The sequence below is a fragment of the Aureococcus anophagefferens genome (assembly GCF_000186865.1).
Source record: "Aureococcus anophagefferens unplaced genomic scaffold AURANscaffold_34, whole genome shotgun sequence".
NCBI lineage: Eukaryota > Pelagophyceae > Pelagomonadales > Pelagomonadaceae > Aureococcus > Aureococcus anophagefferens.
Window position 1 is genome coordinate 9,444 of NW_008705592.1, and position 16,298 is coordinate 25,741.

Sequence of the window (16,298 nt, forward strand, 5' to 3'; positions counted from 1 at the left end):
CGTCGGCGGCAGCCGCGCGCTCGCGCAGCGCTGGGAGGCCGCGGAGTCGCCGCCGGAGCCCGCGCCCGCGCCCGCGGCGGCCGCCGAGGGCCCCGCCGGCGGCGCGCCCCCGGTGACGGGCGGCGCGTGCCTCGGCGCGTCCATGCTCCGCCACCGCAAGTCCATGCGCTTCGTGAGCCTCGAACTCGCGCTGCCCGTCGGCGACGTGCTCAACTACTACTACGCCGTCTACAAGCCGCGGTCCGGCGGGTCCTACGCGCGCTTCAAGGCCGACATGGCCAAGGTCCAGCACGCCCAGCGCACGCGCGACGGCGGCCTCGTGCCGTCCTGGCACAAGCAGCTCCCGGACGTGCCCCTCGTCGACGACGGCAACGCGGACCACTGCGACGCGTGCCGCGGCGGCGGCGAGCTCCTCTGCTGCGACACGTGCGAGCGCGCCTACCACCTCGAGTGCTGCGGCCTCGCGGCCATCCCGGAGGGCGACTGGAGCTGCCCCAAGTGCCACGCGGCCCTCGACGCCGCGCGGCGAGCCGCGCCCGCGCAGTGACCGCGGACCCGCCGCGGACCCCCCCCCTGCCGCCTCTCCGCCGCGCGCGCCGCGGCGGCCCCGCCTCTAAATCACACCCGCCTGGCCCCGTATTGGTCTCGTCGTGTTATGGCTTGTCGGAACGGCGGAGCCGTAGCCTAGCCGTGCTCGACGCGCCGTTCAAGTCGGCCGGCAAGCCCGGGCTGTTCATCCTCGCGATTGATGAGCGAGAGTCGACTCGGCCATCTCACTCCGCGACTGCGCCGAGAGCTGCTCGAGCTGGACAGCTCGCCAAGTGGCAGCGACCTTGAATCACACGTTGATGCACGAGTGCAGCCCCACGATGGGCTCCACTAAAATCCGTGCTGCCCCAATCGCGACCTCCTAGCCCACTCATGAGCGGCTTCGCCGAAGATACGGCGCCGCGCCTCTTCGTCGCGACCTGTCGCACATCCGTGCGGCCCGCACCATCACCGACCGCGCCGGCCTGCTACGACATCGTACGCGCGAGTTAATCTCGATCTTTGGCTGAGACGCGTCCCCAGAGCCGGGGCATCTGCGCTCCTGACGAGTGGATGACTTCCGCACATCGTAAACGAGACGTGATCAAGGAATTCAAGGAGCATTGCGGGCGTCACGCTTACACGTGGAAGCTGATAGACGAGGACCCGCAGAACCATCCGGGCTGGTCGGGGGGCGTGATGCTCGCCGAACACCGTCTCTTTCGCACGAAAATGTGCTTCTACGGGCCCGTCTGCAAATTCCGAGACACCTGCTCATTCGCGCACTCCGAGGCGGAGTTACGACAGCCGACGGTATTTTCGCACCTTGACGAACAATGGACGTTCAAACTGGAAATTACCACGGGACGGGAGCCCATCGTCGTCATGGGCTCCCCGCGCGGCAGCTTCTTGGACGCCAAGGTGGACGTCTTCGAGCGCGCCATGCGCGGCTTCGCGGACGGCCCCGCGGCGCCGGCGCCGGCCTCGCCGCGCTACGGCGGCGGCGCGCCGGCGCGGGCTGCGACGCGCTACGTCGCCAACGCGGTCTCCTCGTCCCTGTCGCAGACCATCACCAAGTCCCTCGTGCGGACGTGCGTGATGATGCTGGCGGAGGCGCGCTTCCCCGAGCACGACTGGCGGAAGCGGCTCGGGGCGAAGGTCGGCTCGTCGCGGCCGATGTTGATGCGCATCGTGCGCGACCACTACGAGTCGTTCAACAAGTTCCTCGAGTGGCACCAGCTCGAGATCTTCGGCGAGCACGCGGCGGACGTCGACGACGCCGCGCCCGCCGACGTCGGCCCGCAGGCGGCCTCGATGGGCGACGCCGTCGAGTTCATGACGTCGTCTCGGAAGGGGTTTCGCTTGTTCTCCGGCGATCGATCCGCGCCGCACGCCGCGTTCGCCGCGGAACTCGCCGAGATCGTTCCCGAGGGCGGCATCATGATGCGCGAGCTGACGGACGAGCTCCAAGGCCACCGCGGCGCCGTCGGCGCGACCACGACGTTCAAAGTCCCGTACCTCCTGGTCTACCTGCGCCTCTTCCCGAAGGCGTATCGAGTCGAGCACATCGTCGACCTCGGAGACAAAAAAAACTGGTTCGCGCACCGCGTCTTCCTCGTCGCCTCGCGCGCCGCGGCGCCGGCGGTCGCCGAAGCGCAGGACGTGCCCGCCGACGGTCCCCTCGCCGCGCTGCTCGACCGACTCGGCCTCGGCGAGTTCCACGCCGCGCTCGCGAGCGAAGACGTGACGGTCGACGTCCTTCCGCTCCTGGAGCTCGACGACCTCCTGGAGCTGGGTCTGCCCACGTCCGCGGCCATCAAGATCCTCGCCGAGTTCGCGCCGCCGTCGGAGCGCGAGCCGCCCGAGCCCGCGGACGCCGCGCCGGAGTCGGACGGTTACGCCGCGCCGGAGTCGGACACCGCGCCGGAGTCGGACGCCGCGCCGGAATCGCGCCCGCCCGAAGCCGACGGCGGCGCCGCGGCGCGCGAGAACGAGCGCCTCCGCCGCAGCGTCGCCGTCCTCGAGAGCCGCCTCGCGGCGTTCCAGGCCCGCGTCGCCGAGATGGACCGCATGATCCTCTGCCGCGTGTGCACGCTCCGGAAGAGCGACATGGTGATCCTGCCCTGCGCGCACGCGATGCACTGCGCCGAGTGCCTCCGCGGCTGGGACTGCTGCCCCACGTGCGGCGCCGCGATCGAGGACCGGATCCCCTGCACGCTCTTCGACGAGGCGGTGCTGCGGTAGAGGGTTAGAGTCCTGGGACGTCGGTGGTTAGAAAAGGGGGCCCGCGCGCGGCGTCGGCGCGGTAGAGGGTTAGAGAGTCCTGGGACGTCGGTGGTTAGAAAAGGGGGCCCGCGCGCGGCGTCGGCGCGGTAGAGGGTTAGAGTCCTGGGACGTCGGTGGTTAGAAAAGGGGGCCCGCGCGCGGCGTCGGCGCGCGGTGGGGTCTTCGGCGAGCGCCGCGGGCGTCCCGCGGCCGTCGCGTCGCCTGCGCGCCGACGAAAGGCCTCGGCGCGGCACGGGGTGGGCGCGCGCGAGGTGAGTGTAGAGTCGGCCACGGTCCGTCTCGCGAGGAAAGAGAGACCGACGCGCCGGCGGGGAAGAGCCCGGCGCGCGGCAAAAAGTGAGTCTCGCTCTCTCGAACACAATTTCGACGGCGCGGCGTCGCGCAAATCACTGGCAGTCGGCGGATTGCTGGGAGAGGATGAGGGCGACGATGAGGCCGTAGAGGCCGAGCGCCTCGGCGAAGATGAGGATGAGGATCATTCCCACGAAGAGCTTCTCCTGCTGGCCGACGGCGCGGACGCCCGCGTCGCCGACGACGCCGATGGCCATGCCCGCGGCGAGGCCGCTGAGGCCGCAGCAGAGGCCCGCGGCGAGGTACGCGTAGCCACTGAAGGACGAGAACTTCGTCGTGCCGCCCGAGCCCGCGTCGGGCTTCGTGATCGCGCCCTGGAGGATGACGGCGACGATGAGGCCGTAGATGCCGAGGACGCCCGCCATGACCACGGGGATGATGTTGCGCATGACGAGGCCCGGGTTCATGACGCCCATGGACGCGATGCCGACGCCGGACTTCGCCGTGCCGTACGCGGCCCCGATGTTCGCGAAGACGAGGGCCGACGTGACGCCCTGGGGCGCGCGGGAACGTTCCGGGGCGGCCGGGGGGGGGCGGGCGGGGGGCGGGGGGCGCGCACCATGAAGCCGAAGAAGGGCGCCGACGTCGGGCACGTCTCCGTCGACAGCACCGTGATCATGAGCTCCTGCGGCGTTTGCGGTGAGGTAGAGCGGGGCGCGGCGCGGGCGGGGCGAGGCGGCGGGCCGCGCGCGCGACGAGAGGGTCCGGGGCGTCCCGGGCAGCGCGTCGGACGCCGGCGCTCGCGGGCAGCATCGTGCGGTCGGCGGCGACGCGACGGCGGCACAGGCTCGACTTGCCTCAAACCCTACTCAAGTAGAAACGCAGGCGCTTGCAAAGCGCGCGCCTCGCCGGGGGCGGGGGTCCAACCAGCGTCGTCAAGGCGCGCAAGGAGCGCGGCGACGGCGACGCGACGTACTACACGCTCCAGTACAAGCTCTTCGCGTCGAGGCAGGCCCGCATGGCGAAGAAGTCGTCCGTGGCGCCCGTCGACATGCTCTTCCTCCGAACCACGCCGAGCGCGTGTCGGTCCTCATCCTCTCGAACTGTAGTTGCAGTTTAAGTCTGAGTAATTGCCTTTGCTCAACAAACGATGAGAAGGAATCGGATACAGCCAGTTTCAGTTTGACTCCAAAGTCCAGGTGGAGCTGGTTGTAGATGTCATGCATGGCGTCTATGAAGCAGCTGCCAGTGGTATCCAGCTTTTTCATTACTCGGACTCGGAGGGCGACGACTCGGTCATTTCCGACGACGGCGAGTCCATGAATTCCCGGCCCACGAGCGACGGCGGCGACACCATCTCGCGCGAGAAGGTGGTGAACTTCAACGATGTCACGGCCGAGGGCGCCGCGTTCGTGGACATCTCAGGCTTGTGCCCCGAGGGGGACAGCGTCGACGCCCAGTGGCCCCACGAGTCCCACGTGAAGTTCATTTCCGAGAACGGCGGCATCGAGACGTACAACCAAGTCGTGATGGACAACACGTCCGCCAACAAGAACAGCTGGACGTTGCTGGAGGCGACGCGTGCCTCCGGTGTCTTCGACGGCGGCCTTCGACCGCGGCCTTCGACCGCGGCCTTGCGATCCATGCTACCGCAACACCCATCCCCGGGGACTCGGACACCCCCGGCCCTTACGCGCCCCCCCCCTAGCGTATGCGGTCGCGGTCGCCCATGTCCTCCCAGGGCCGGTCGTCGGCGTCGGACTTGGTCACGGACCCCTCGTCGGCCTTGGCCGCGGCGACGGTCGCGCGGCCCGCGTCGGCCGGGAGCGGCGCGCCGCGGCCCGGCGTCCGCGGCGTCTTCTCCTGCTTGATGACGGCCATGGCCGCGCGGCCGCCGTGGGCCGCGTAGGCCTTGTTCGCCGCGGACGCCGCGGACGTCGCGAGCTTGAGCTTGCGCTTGTCCTTCTTGATCGCCGTGTTGAGGCACGTGACGAAGCCCGTCTGCGCGTGGCTGAGGAAGGTCTCGAGCTTGTCCTGGAGGGAGATGTAGGGGTTCGTGTTCTTGTAGACGGCGATGGCGCCCAGCGCCTCGAGGAACTCGGGGTAGATCATCGACTCGCCGCCGCCGCCGACCTCCGTGGACCCCGCGGAGTCCTCGCCGAGCTGGACGTCCTGGAAGACCTTGCGCGCGCTACCCGCGGGGAAGTCGTGCTTCGCGTCGGCGGGCGTCGTCACGACGCGCGCGTCGCGCATCATGCGCAGGAAGCCCGGCCCGGACAGCGCGGGCTGGCCCGGCACGTGGCCCTCGACGACGGCGGGCGCCGTCGCGAAGATGCGGAAGATGCGCGCGAGGACGACGCGGTGCTTGCGGAAGACCTTCTGGACCGCGTCCATGGCGAGCTCGCCGCGGAACGTGTCGCGGTTGCTCTGCGCCGCGCGCGGCAGGATCACGTCCTCGACCAGGCGCCGGAGGCACTCGTCCGGCGGGAGGATCGCGTGGTGGTCGTCGCGGCCGTCCGGGGGCCGCAGCTTGAGCATGGCCACGTACAACAGCGCCTCGACCCACTCGCCGGGCCCGAGCTCGCGCTCGCCGTCGTCGAGCGCCCAGCCGCCGTCGGCCTCGTCGTCGTCGTCGTCGTCCGCGGCGCGCGCCGCGACCGTCGTCGCGCGCGGGTTCCCCCGCGTCGTCGCGCGGGCCCCGCCGCCCGCGGCGGCGGCGGCGAGCTTCGTCTTGCGCGTCGGCGACCGGGACCGCTCGCTCTCCATGAGCTTCTTGAGCTCCGGGTCCGCGTCGTCGATCTCCGCCTGGACGCGCCGCACCTCCTCGAGGCTCTCCTCGTAGTAGGCCCGCTTCCGCTCCTCGGCGGCGAGGCGCCGCGCCTCGTCCTCGGCGTCGAGCGTCATGTCGAAGACCCGCCGCGCGGTGTCCTTGGTGAAGCGGAAGAGCGCGAACTTCTCGCGGCACTCGTCCGCGTCGTCGGGCGACCCGCGGCGGAAGCACCACGTGTGGCGCTTGTCGATGATGCGGCAGTCGCCGAGGAAGACCATCCACTCGTGGGCGCTCATCTCGTCCGCGGACCCCGCCTCGCCGGAAGCCGCGTAGAACCGGAAGACGCGCCGCAGGTCCTCGAAGTAGTCGCGGAGCACGGCCTCGGCGCCGCGGCCCCAGGCGTCGACGTCGTCGAAGCTGTAGGGCTTGATGAGCGCCTCGAGGCGGCCCCGGTCGCTCAGCTCGCCGCGGCCCAACACCAACGCGCGCGCCTCCGCCGCGTCCTTCTCCGCCTCGACGTGGTCCTCGTGGATGACCTCGACCTTGCGGGGCACCTCGCGGATGCCCAGCTCGTGGGCCGCGCAGTAGGCCACCGCCGCGCCGCCCCGCCGGCCCCGGAACGTCGTGAACGCGGCGAACTCCGCGCGGAGCCGCTCGTCGGCGATCGCGACGGGCGCGGTCCGCGGCTCGTTCGCGTGCTTGCTGTGGCCGTCGACGCCGCCGCCGGCGACCATCTGGTCCATGTCCGCGTGCTTGTGCGCGTCGCGGAGCGACGGCGGCGGGTCGATGGGCGTCGGGAGCAGCTCCCGGCGCGCGCGGAGGCCGAAGAGCGCGTACGACAGGTCCGTGAGCTTCGCGCGGAGCGGCGCGAAGGCCGCGCGGCCCCGCGCCGCGTCCTCGCGGACGACGTCGACGTCCCCGGCGAGGTCTTTGAGGGCCGCGCACGTCCGCGTGAGCTTCGCGAGCGCGGACTCGAAGGCCGCCGCGGGGTCGTCCGTCGTCTCGAGGTCCTTGCCGCGCCAGGCGCGCCACTTCGCCTCGCCCGCCGTGCCCTCGAGGACCGACGCGACCTCGCCGCTCGCCGCCTCCCAGTCCTCCGCGAGCTCGAGCCACCGCCGCGTCGCCGCGCGGCGCCGCCGCCAGGGCCCGGACCCGCGCACGGGCCCCAGGCCGTGGTGCGTGAGCATGAGCCGCGCCAGCAGGGCGCAGCCCACGGACGCGTCGCCCGCGCGCACGAGGCCTGGGCAGGACAAGAGTGCGAAATTCCCAACTTCAAAGGCTCCTCTCTCGGCCGGTTTCCACTCGTTTCGGCTGATTTTTGGACGAGCGATCACCTCTCGGAACGGTCTCGAAGCGTGGATGTTTTTTCCAGAACGCGCGCGCGCGGAACACTCACGTTGAAGCGACGTTGAATCACTCTTGTCCTGCCCTGCACGAGGCTCGGCGTCGCGAAGCCCGTCGCGGGCGGCTCGAGGACGCCGAGCGTGCGGAAGACGTGGTCGAGGCGCTCGTTGGGGTCGATCTCGTCCTCGAGCATGACGCGCCGCTTGTCGTTGCGCACGGCCTGGGCGAGCTTGCGCTGCTTCGCGCGCGCGCCGGTCTTGAGCGGCGACCCCGCGCCGCCGCCGCCGCCGCGGCCCCGCGGCGCCGCGGCGACGCGGATCGCCGCGCGCTGGCGCCGGCTCCCGCCGGCGGGCGCCTCGACCTTCTTCTCCCCCGGCTCCCTCTCCTCGTCGCTCTCGCTCAGCACGTCGTCGAGGAAGGACGCGTCGTCGCGGTAGTCGCGCGGCGCGCCGTCGTAGAGCTCCGCGGGCGCGACGCACGCGAGCAGCAGGCTGAGGATCGTCCCGTCCCGCAGGTCCTCGCCGAAGTTGCGCAGCCGCCGCTGCGCGAGGTGGGGGCCCCGCCGGAGCACGAAGGACGCCCAGCGCAGCACGAGCAGGTCCGGCGCCCAGCCCAGGAGCTGCTCCGCGGCGTCGGGCTCGACGGCCGCGTCGCGCCGCGCGATCTGGTCGAGGCGCAGGCGCCGCTGGCGCCGCGCGGCCGTGCGCGCGCGCTCGTGGTCGCCCGCGAGGCGCAGCGCGACCTTGCCCCGCCGCTTCTCGGCCCACCGGTCGAACTCCTCCTGGAGCTGGAGCACCTGGCGCGGCACGGCGCCCTCGCCGCCGCCCTCCCAGCCGCCGGGCAGCGCCTCGAGCTTCGCCGCGAGCTGCGCGCTCTTGAGCGCGTGGAGCCGCTGTTCCGCGTCCTCGCGCGCGTCGGCCTTCAACCGCGCGATCTCGCGGCTCCGCTCGAGCGCGAGCGCGTCCGCGTCCGCCACGACGCCGAGCTCCGCGAGCTCCGAGGGCTCCATGGCCAGGCAGGCGATGGCGTGGGCGCAGGGCGCCTCGAAGGCGTCCGCGAGCGCGCCGCGGATCCTCCGGACGATCTCGTCGCCCGCGTTCTTCGTCGCGGCGGACAGCGCGCCGTTGAGGCCGCAGTGGCGCTCGAAGCGGCCGCTCTGGAGCAGGCGCCGGCACTCGGCGACGCGCCGCCGCGTCTCCGCGAGCGCGGCCTTCTCCTCGTCGACGGACGCCCTGCACGCCGCGCGCTTCGCCGTCAGCGCCTCGAGCTCCGCGCCGCGCGCGCGGACGAGCGCCTCGTCGTGCTTCGTCTCGCCCGCGTCCCGCAGGCGCCGGCTCGCGCAGGCCTCGATGTGCCAGTGCTCGAAGGCGGCCCTGGCGATGGTCTCGCGCGCGACGGCGAGCGCGGCCGAGGTCCCGTCGCCGCCGCCGCCGAGCGCGGCGAGCACGAAGCCCGCGCCGCGCGCCTTCTTCGCGACCTTGCAGAAGTGGGTGCGCATCGTCGCCGCGCGCTGGGCCTCGCAGAGCTCGCGCAGCGCGCGCCAGCAGTAAAAAACCAACGTCCGCAGGCCCTGGTCGCGGACGTGGAGCAGCGCCATCGCGCCGTCCGCGCGCAGCTTCCGGCTCCGGTTCCGCATGTCCTCCATCTGCTCGACGGCGATGCGCCGCCGCGCGAGCTCCGACACCTCGCTCTGCAGGTTGAAGACCGTGTCGAAGCAGGGCGTGTGGCGCATGAACTCCGCGAGGCGCGACCCCGCGGCCATGCGGCCCTGGAGCGACGGGCCCCGGCCGCCGCCGGGCGGCCCGCCCCCGGGCAGGAAGACGGACTGGCGCGCGGCCCGCGTGAAGTCGAAGGCCGCCGACGGCGCCGCGTCGGCGACGTGGCCCTGGGCGTCCGTGTCGACGTAGATGAAGGACACGCACAACCGGCGGAGCATCGGCAGATGCGCGTAGCGCTCGCGCTGGCGGAGCACCGCGTCGACCGTCGCCGCCGCGAGCGCCGTCGCGAGGCGCGGCTTCGCGACGGCGAGGGCCCGCGTCAGGTGGTCCAGCGCGTCCGGCTCGCCCGCCGCGGCGAGCGTCGGGATGCGGCAGAGCCAGACCGCCTCCTCGCCCTGGCACCACTCCTCCATGCGGTCCCGCGAGCTGCCGCCGACGGGCTCGTCGCCGTCGTCCTCGTCGCTGTTCGAGCTGTCCGAGTCGCGGTCGTAGAAGCGGCGGCGGAACATGGTACCGGGCGCAGAGGGCTGCCCCAGACCCGGGAGAGCGCTACGGCGGCATCATGCTTGATACGTCCTGCACCGTGCCGCCGGAGCCGCGGCCTTCCGGCGCTATAGGTGGGGGTGCTCTCCGGAGACCAGCCCCATGGCGTCGGTGACGCGCAAGCCCAAGATCTTCAAGAAGGGCGCGACGCCGCCGAACCTGCTGTCGACCTACGGGGCCATGAGCCCGAGCCGGAAGATGGTCAACGACCTGCGCACGCACCTCCGCAACGCCCAGCCAGCGCCGCAGCAGCCCCGCGGCGGTCCGCGGCTCCGCGAGAGCGCGAGCGACCCCGGCATGGCCTACCTCGGCGTCGGGGGCCGGCGCGAGGCGCGCCAGGCCGACGAGGAGGACGACCTCGGGCCCCTCGAGTTCGCGCAGCTCGAGGAGGTGCTCGACGAGGCGGAGCACCTCTGGCGCGAGCGGCACCACGAGGCGGAGCGGCGGCGGCAGCGCGCCGTCGCCGTCACCGTGGCCAAGTACCGGCGGGCCGTCGAGGCCCACGGCACCATCGTCGGCCCGCCGCGCGCCGCGGACCTCTTCGACGAGGACGCGACGGCCGCGACGCGCGCGACGCGCCGGTCCCGCGCGTCCGCCGCGTCGAGCGCCGCGCGGTCCGTCGCCACGGCGGCGTCGCCGCGCACGCTGCCGAGCCTGGGCAACACGTCCGTCGCGGGCCTCTCGGCGTCGCCGAGCCGGCGGCCGCGCGTCGCGGACACCCGGCCGCGCGAGCGGCCGAAGATGTCGACGAGCGGCCTCGGCGACATGCTCAGCGAGCGGCGGTCCGCGGCCCAGCGGGCGACGAAGGACCGGGCGCTCCGCGCGGCCCTGAGGAGCGGCGAGGGCATCGACGTCGCGGCCAGGGGCCCCATCGACACGTACGTCGCGTCGTTCGCTAGGGAGAAGGAGATCTTCGCGTCGGGCTCCGTCTACGCGCTCGCCAAGCTCGACGAGGCGACGCAGCTCGCGTCGACGGGGCTCATGCCCACCTGCGTCCTCGCCGCCGTCGCCGTCCACCTCCTCCTCGAGGAGCTCCCGAGCCTAGGCCACGTCCGCCGGCCGCTCGCGGCGCTCGTCCGCGCCATCTTCGCGATCCCGCAGGCGCACCACGCGCTCATCGCGGGCGACACGGAGGCCGCGGCGGCCTACCGGGGCAAGACGAAGCGGCGGCGGAGCCTCTTCGTGGCGTCGGAGATCGCCCAGGAATTGATGGACCTCCGGGGGGGCGCGGCGCAGGACAATTTGGACACGTGCGCGACGGCGCGGCAGCGCTACCTCGGCGGCGTCCTCGCGCAGTACCTGGCGAAGATCACGGACGACGCCGGGGGCGACGGTGGCGACGCCGACCGGCCGGAGCTGCGGCTCATGGCCCACGTGCCCACGTGGGGCGAGCTCCGGTCGCTCTTCGAGGCGCGGCGCAACGCGGAGCTGTCGACGAAGGCGTCCGTGGAGACGCGCCTGTCCAAGCTCGTGCGCGAGAAGGAGCAGGTCGTCCAGTTCGTCGAGGGCTTGTGCGACAAGCGGAGCGTCACGGCCATGGCCATCACCTTCGAGCGGTGGCGGACGCACAAGAAGCAGGAGAAGCGGAAGGCGGCCCTCGCGCGGGCGTTGTTGGCCATGCAGGCCAACGGCGGCGCCATCGACGCGCCGCGGTCCCTCTTCACGGCCTGGCGCCGCGCCGTCGTCGCGGCGACGCAGCGGCGCGCGCGGCAGCGCGCGCGGGACGTCGCGCGCGTCGTCCGCGAGAGCCGCGAGCAGGGCAGCAAAAGGGTGATTCAACGTCGCTTCAACGTGAGTATTCCGCGCGCGCGCGTTCCGGAAACAGCATCCACGCTTCGAGACCGTTCCGAGAGATGATCGCTCGTCCAAAAATCAGCCAAAACGAGTGGAAAACGGCCGAGATATGAGCCTTTGAAGTTGGGAATTTCGCACCCTTTTGCTGCCCAGGCCGCGAGGCCCTCGACTGCGAGGGCGACCTCTACGCGGGCGAGGTCGGCGAGCTCGAGCGCATCCGGGCGGCCCAGGCCGACGCGGACGCGGAGCTCGCGGAGCTCGAGGCGGCCATGGCGCTGCCCGAGCTCAACGCGGCGTCGCTCGACCGCGCGACGGGCGCGCTCGCGGCGTCCCTGGGCGACGCCTACGAGGCCCTCGGCGCGCTGGCCCGGTCGGCGACGTTGGACGCGGCCGACGAGCGCGAGCCGCGGCTGAGCTCGTGCTTCGACGCGAACATGTTCGGCGACCAGGACTTCTGCGACCGCCACCGCGAGCGCATGTCGGACCGCGTCGCCGACGACAAGATCAGCGCGGACTTGAGGGCCTGGAGCCCGGGCACGGAGGCGCCGCGGCCCGCCGTCGGCGCGACGTCCGGCGGCCCCCGGGCCGACGACGACGAGGGCGAGGGCCTGGACCGGTCCACGAAGCGCGTGCGGCGGGGCGGCACGATGCAGCTCAAGAAGAAGGACAAGAGCGGCCGCACGATCGTCGTCTTCGCCCACGACGAGGCGAGCCGCGACCGCCTCCGGTCCGTCGAGACGGGGCCCGACCCCTTCACGGTCCGCGTGGGCCGCGAGCTTTTAGCCTGGGCCGACGCGACGCTCGTGCGCGACGGCTCCGCGCTCGACGACGACGACGGCCACGTCGACGCGGACCGGGGCGTCATCGGCGCGTTCGCGGACGGCGTCAAGCTCGGGCGTTTAGCGCGGCGGCTCTTCGCGGACCACTACGAGCTCGACGAGCACCACGGGGGGCTGGGCGAGGACTGGCTCAAGCGCGCGCGGGCCGCGGCCGCGCTCTGCTCCGTGCCGCCGGGCGGGCAGGACAAGGAGCGCGGCGCGAACGTCGCCTGCGCGCTCGAGCTCTTGCGGGGCGGCGCCTTCCTGCACCCGCCCCTGGGCCGCTTCGTCGAGGTGCGCCACCTCGCGGGGGCCCAGGCGTCCGCGGCGCACTGGAGCCTCCTGCCGCACGCGCCCAAGGGCAAGCCCCGGGGCGCCGCGGCCGCGCCGAAGAAGGCCGGCGGCGCCAAGGGCGGCGCGCCGCGGCCCGAGACGGTCGTCAAGGTCGTGTCCAAGTACCTGGGGAAGCGCGTCGCCGTGGACCCGGAGACGACGGCCGTCGGGCGGACCTTCGCGCTCCTCGCGCAGCTCTTCTCGACGCAGTTCTACCGCTACGGCCCGCCGCCGCCCTACTGCGGCCACCACCACCCCTACGAGCCGCCCTACGCGGCGTCGGCGCTCAAGGGGCGCCAGGCCGCGGAGGACAAGCACCACTCGCGCCACGCGAACGCCGTCCACGCCATGGAGACCGCGCTCCACGCCGCGCGCGACGCGCTCTACGACGAGTGCGCGGAGGGCGGCGCGCCCGCGCCCGTGCCCGTGCCGCCGCCGAACCACCGGGCGCCGCGGCTCGGCGACGAGGCCGCGCGTGCGACGTGCTGCGACGTCGTCGTGGTCAAGGCGCTCGCGATCGCGCGGACGGGCGTCCTCCAGGGCGGCAAAAGAGAGCGAAATTCCCAACTTCAAAGGCTCCTAGCTCGGCCGTTTTCCACTCGTTTCGGCTGATTTTTGGACGAGCGATCATCTCTTGGAACGGTCTCGAAGCGCGGATGCTGTTTCCGGAACGCGCGCGCGCGGAATACTCACGTTGAAGCGACGTTGAATCACCCTTTTGCTGGTCAGGCGTCCTCGCGCTCGCCGAGGCGGAGACCGTCGCGCTCGCGGACGCCGTCGAGGCGGCCCACGACGCGGCCCAGCGCCAGCTCGCGGGCACCTGGGCCGCGGCGGCCGCCGCGCGCCGCGACCGGCGGGCCGCGCGCGCGGCGCGCGACGACGCGCTCCGCCTCGCGTGGCGCGCCAACTGCACGACGGTGCTCGCGCAGCGCGTCCGCGTCGAGGAGGACGTCGACGACGGCGTCTTCACGCGGCCCCGGCGCGCGCAGATCGAGGCGGACCTCCGGCGCTTCGGCTACGGCGACGGCGGGAGGAAGGCGGGCGCGGCCGCGGGCGACGGCGCGGGCGACGACGACGGCGACGGCGACGAGCCGCCCGCGGACAACATGGAGGAGGAGCTCGCGCAGATCCACCTCGTGCTCCGGGACCACCTGCGGGACATGCGGCGCATCTTCCCCTTCTACGCGGCCGCGGGCAGCGGCTGCGCGAACACGATGGACAGCGCGGAGTTCTGGAAGTTCGTGCACGACTCGCGGCTCCAGGACGACAAGCGGCGCCTGCTGCCGTCGAGCAAGGTCGACCTGCTCTTCCAGCAGGCGTCGCTCGACTTCTCCAAGACGGGCAGCGACCGCCTGGAGCAGGACACGCACGAGCTCGACAAGACGCAGTTCTCCGAGTGCCTCGTGCGCCTCGCGTGCGCGCGCTACCCCAAGGCGCGGTCGCCGTCGGACTGCCTCTCCCACGTGCTCAAGGAGCACGTGCTGCCCCACGCGTGCCAGATCGACGCGGACGTCTTCCGCGAGCGGCTCCACGGCGACGTCGTCCGCTCCGTGCAGCTCAAGCACCGGAAGAACCTCAAGACGGTCTTCAAGGTCTTCGCGTCCTGGGACAGCGCGTCGCCGGCGTCGACCATGGACGCGGACGAGATGGTCGTCATGCTCCGCTTCGCCAAGGTCATCGGCCCGCTCTGCTCCGAGATGGCGTGCCGGACGATCTTCGCCTACGTCCAGAACGACGACGTCGTCATCCAGGATTTGAAGACCGACGGCACGGTGGGCAGCCACCGGAACCGGAGCCGCGACGTCGTCGAGCTCCCGGGCTCCGACGTCGAGATGGTCTTCACGGAGTTCGAGGAGTGCCTCGCCGCCGTGGCCCAGATGCTCCAGCCCGACCCCTACAAGATGCTCGACCAGTCCATCGAGGCCTTTTTAGGGACCCAGTTCCTGCCCGCCCTCGCCCAGCACCCCAAGTTGAGGGGCCAGGTCGAGCTCCCGGAGCAGATCGAGGACAAGCGCGGCGCGTTCACGCCGCGCGGCGGCTTCGGCCCCGCGGGCGCGTTCGCCGGCGGCTTCACACCCCGGGGCGCGCCGTCCGCCGACGTCGACGCCGGCGACGGCGGAGCCGACAGCCCCACCCAGGGCCTGCGCCGCACCGCCGCGGGCATGAAGCTCAAGGTGCCACCGCGGCGCTAACGGCGGGTGTGCGCTTTCCTACTACGTAGTAGGGGCGCCCGGCCGCGGAGCTCGCGGTCGCGCGCGCGCGACGGGCGCCGGGTCCGAAGGGCGAGACGGCCCTTGGAACGCGCGTCCCACGGATCTAGAGCCTGTAGAGGAGCGAGGACTTCTGCTCGCCGTCCTCGACGAGGCCCGCGGCGTCGCACTTGGACTCCTTGCACTTGACGGCGCCCGCGTCGTCGAAGAGGAAGCCGAGCTTCGTCACGTAGGCCTTGCAGTCGTTTTCGTCGTCGAAGCCGAGGCGCGCCGCGAGGGTGGCGAGGTCGATGGTCGGGCGGTACGCGCGGAGGATCTTCGCGGCGGCGTCGACGCGGACCTTGTCCGCGAAGGTGTCGAGGACGTAGGCGCCCATGTTCGGCGCGGTCTCGTGGAGGCGGAAGAAGGCCGCGTAGTTGCCCAACGCCAGCGCCTCGCGCACGTTCAGGGCGTGGGCCACGGCGGCGTCGGCCCAGGCCTCGGCCGGCATCTCGTTGAGGATCTTGAGGAGCTCCGCGGAGCCGTCGTCCGCGGAGCCGGAGACGTTGAGGAAGAGCGCGTAGAAGATGCGGTAGGCCGTGAACTCCATCTCGTGGCCGCCGCCGAGGCCCAGACCGTAGAGCTCGCGGAGCTGCGTCTGGCACTGGTTGTACTCGTTGACGTCGCCCGACTCGAGCGCGACGCGCGCGTGCGTCTCGTAGACGTTGATCGTGAATTTCGACTTGACGCACTGCACCGTGAGGTCCTGGCGCACGGCCTTGAGCTGATTGCACATCCAGAGGTAGTCGACGTCGCCGGACCGCCACCGCGCCTTGAGCGCCTTGAGCGCGGCCTCGAGGACGCGCGCGGGCCGCACCGTCGCCGGGTCCGGCGCGGACGTGAGGCGGAAGTAGTCCTTCTCCAAATCCTCGCAGGTGCCCCGGACGGGCTCGAAGAGCGACGCGTCGGGCTCGGGCTCGCGGGGCGCGTAGGGGTGCCCGCCGCGCTTCGGGGTCCGCTTGGACCGGTCCGCGAAGCGGTTCGCGCGCGCCTCGCGCGCGGCGCGCTCGCGCGGGTTCGGCGCCGGCGGGCCCCGGTCGGCGTCGCCGCCGCCGTGGCGCCGCTTCCGGGATCCGCCGCGGGGCTCGCTCCGCTCCAGGGGCGGCACGGGCGCCGTGGCCCAGTCCACGGCGTTCAGCCGGTCGTTCGCGAGCGCGCCGGAGATGATGCCGTGGAGCTTCGCCTGCATCTGCGCGCGCTCGCCGTCGCCGCTGCACTGCGCGAACGCGCGCTCCGCGTAGGCCTTGAGGCTCGCGGGCAGCTGCTGGCCGCCGCCGGGCGCCGGCGCCGCCGCCGGCGCCGCCGCGGGCCGCGGCGGCGGCGCGGCCTGCGTCGCGTAGGCGCCGCCGGACGCCGCCGTGACCCAGCGCTGCGGGTTCGGCGCGTAGCGGCGCTGCACGCGCGCGGCGGCCGCGCGCGCCTCGTGCGCCGCCGCGCCGACGGCGGGCGCCGCCGCCGCGGCCACGGCCGACGGCGGCGCGTAGTACGCCGCCTGCGCGCGCGCGCGGTCGACGCTCGCTGCGTACGCCGGCTGCTGGTAGGCCGGCTGCTGCCCGTAGGCCGGCTGCTGCTGGTAGTAGGTCTGCTGCTGCTGGTAGTAGGCCTGCTGCTGCTGCTGCTGCTG

General features: G+C 72.7%; 3 protein-coding genes across 3 annotated transcripts; all 3 read right to left on the reverse strand.

Annotated features, from left to right (window-relative positions):
• Positions 1 to 3,200: 3,200 nt before the first annotated feature.
• AURANDRAFT_32575 (hypothetical protein) lies at positions 3,201 to 3,784 on the reverse strand (the record flags this gene model as incomplete). Its single annotated transcript, XM_009042640.1, has 2 exons — positions 3,201 to 3,659; positions 3,725 to 3,784. The coding sequence occupies 2 exons, from the start codon at positions 3,782 to 3,784 to the stop codon at positions 3,201 to 3,203; spliced, it is 519 nt and encodes a 172-aa protein (XP_009040888.1).
• A 1,025-nt stretch (positions 3,785 to 4,809) lies between these two features.
• Positions 4,810 to 9,446, reverse strand: AURANDRAFT_67150 (hypothetical protein; the record flags this gene model as incomplete). Its single annotated transcript, XM_009042639.1, has 2 exons — positions 4,810 to 7,115; positions 7,283 to 9,446. 2 exons carry the CDS (start codon positions 9,444 to 9,446, stop codon positions 4,810 to 4,812), a joined length of 4,470 nt encoding a protein of 1,489 aa, XP_009040887.1.
• Positions 9,447 to 14,807: 5,361 nt separating this feature from the next.
• Positions 14,808 to 15,560, reverse strand: AURANDRAFT_12054 (hypothetical protein; the record flags this gene model as incomplete). The annotated part of the gene is made up of 1 exon (XM_009042638.1): positions 14,808 to 15,560. A coding segment is annotated over one exon (753 nt), but the record flags the coding sequence as incomplete, so codon positions are not given.
• Between the last annotated feature and the right edge of the window lie 738 nt (positions 15,561 to 16,298).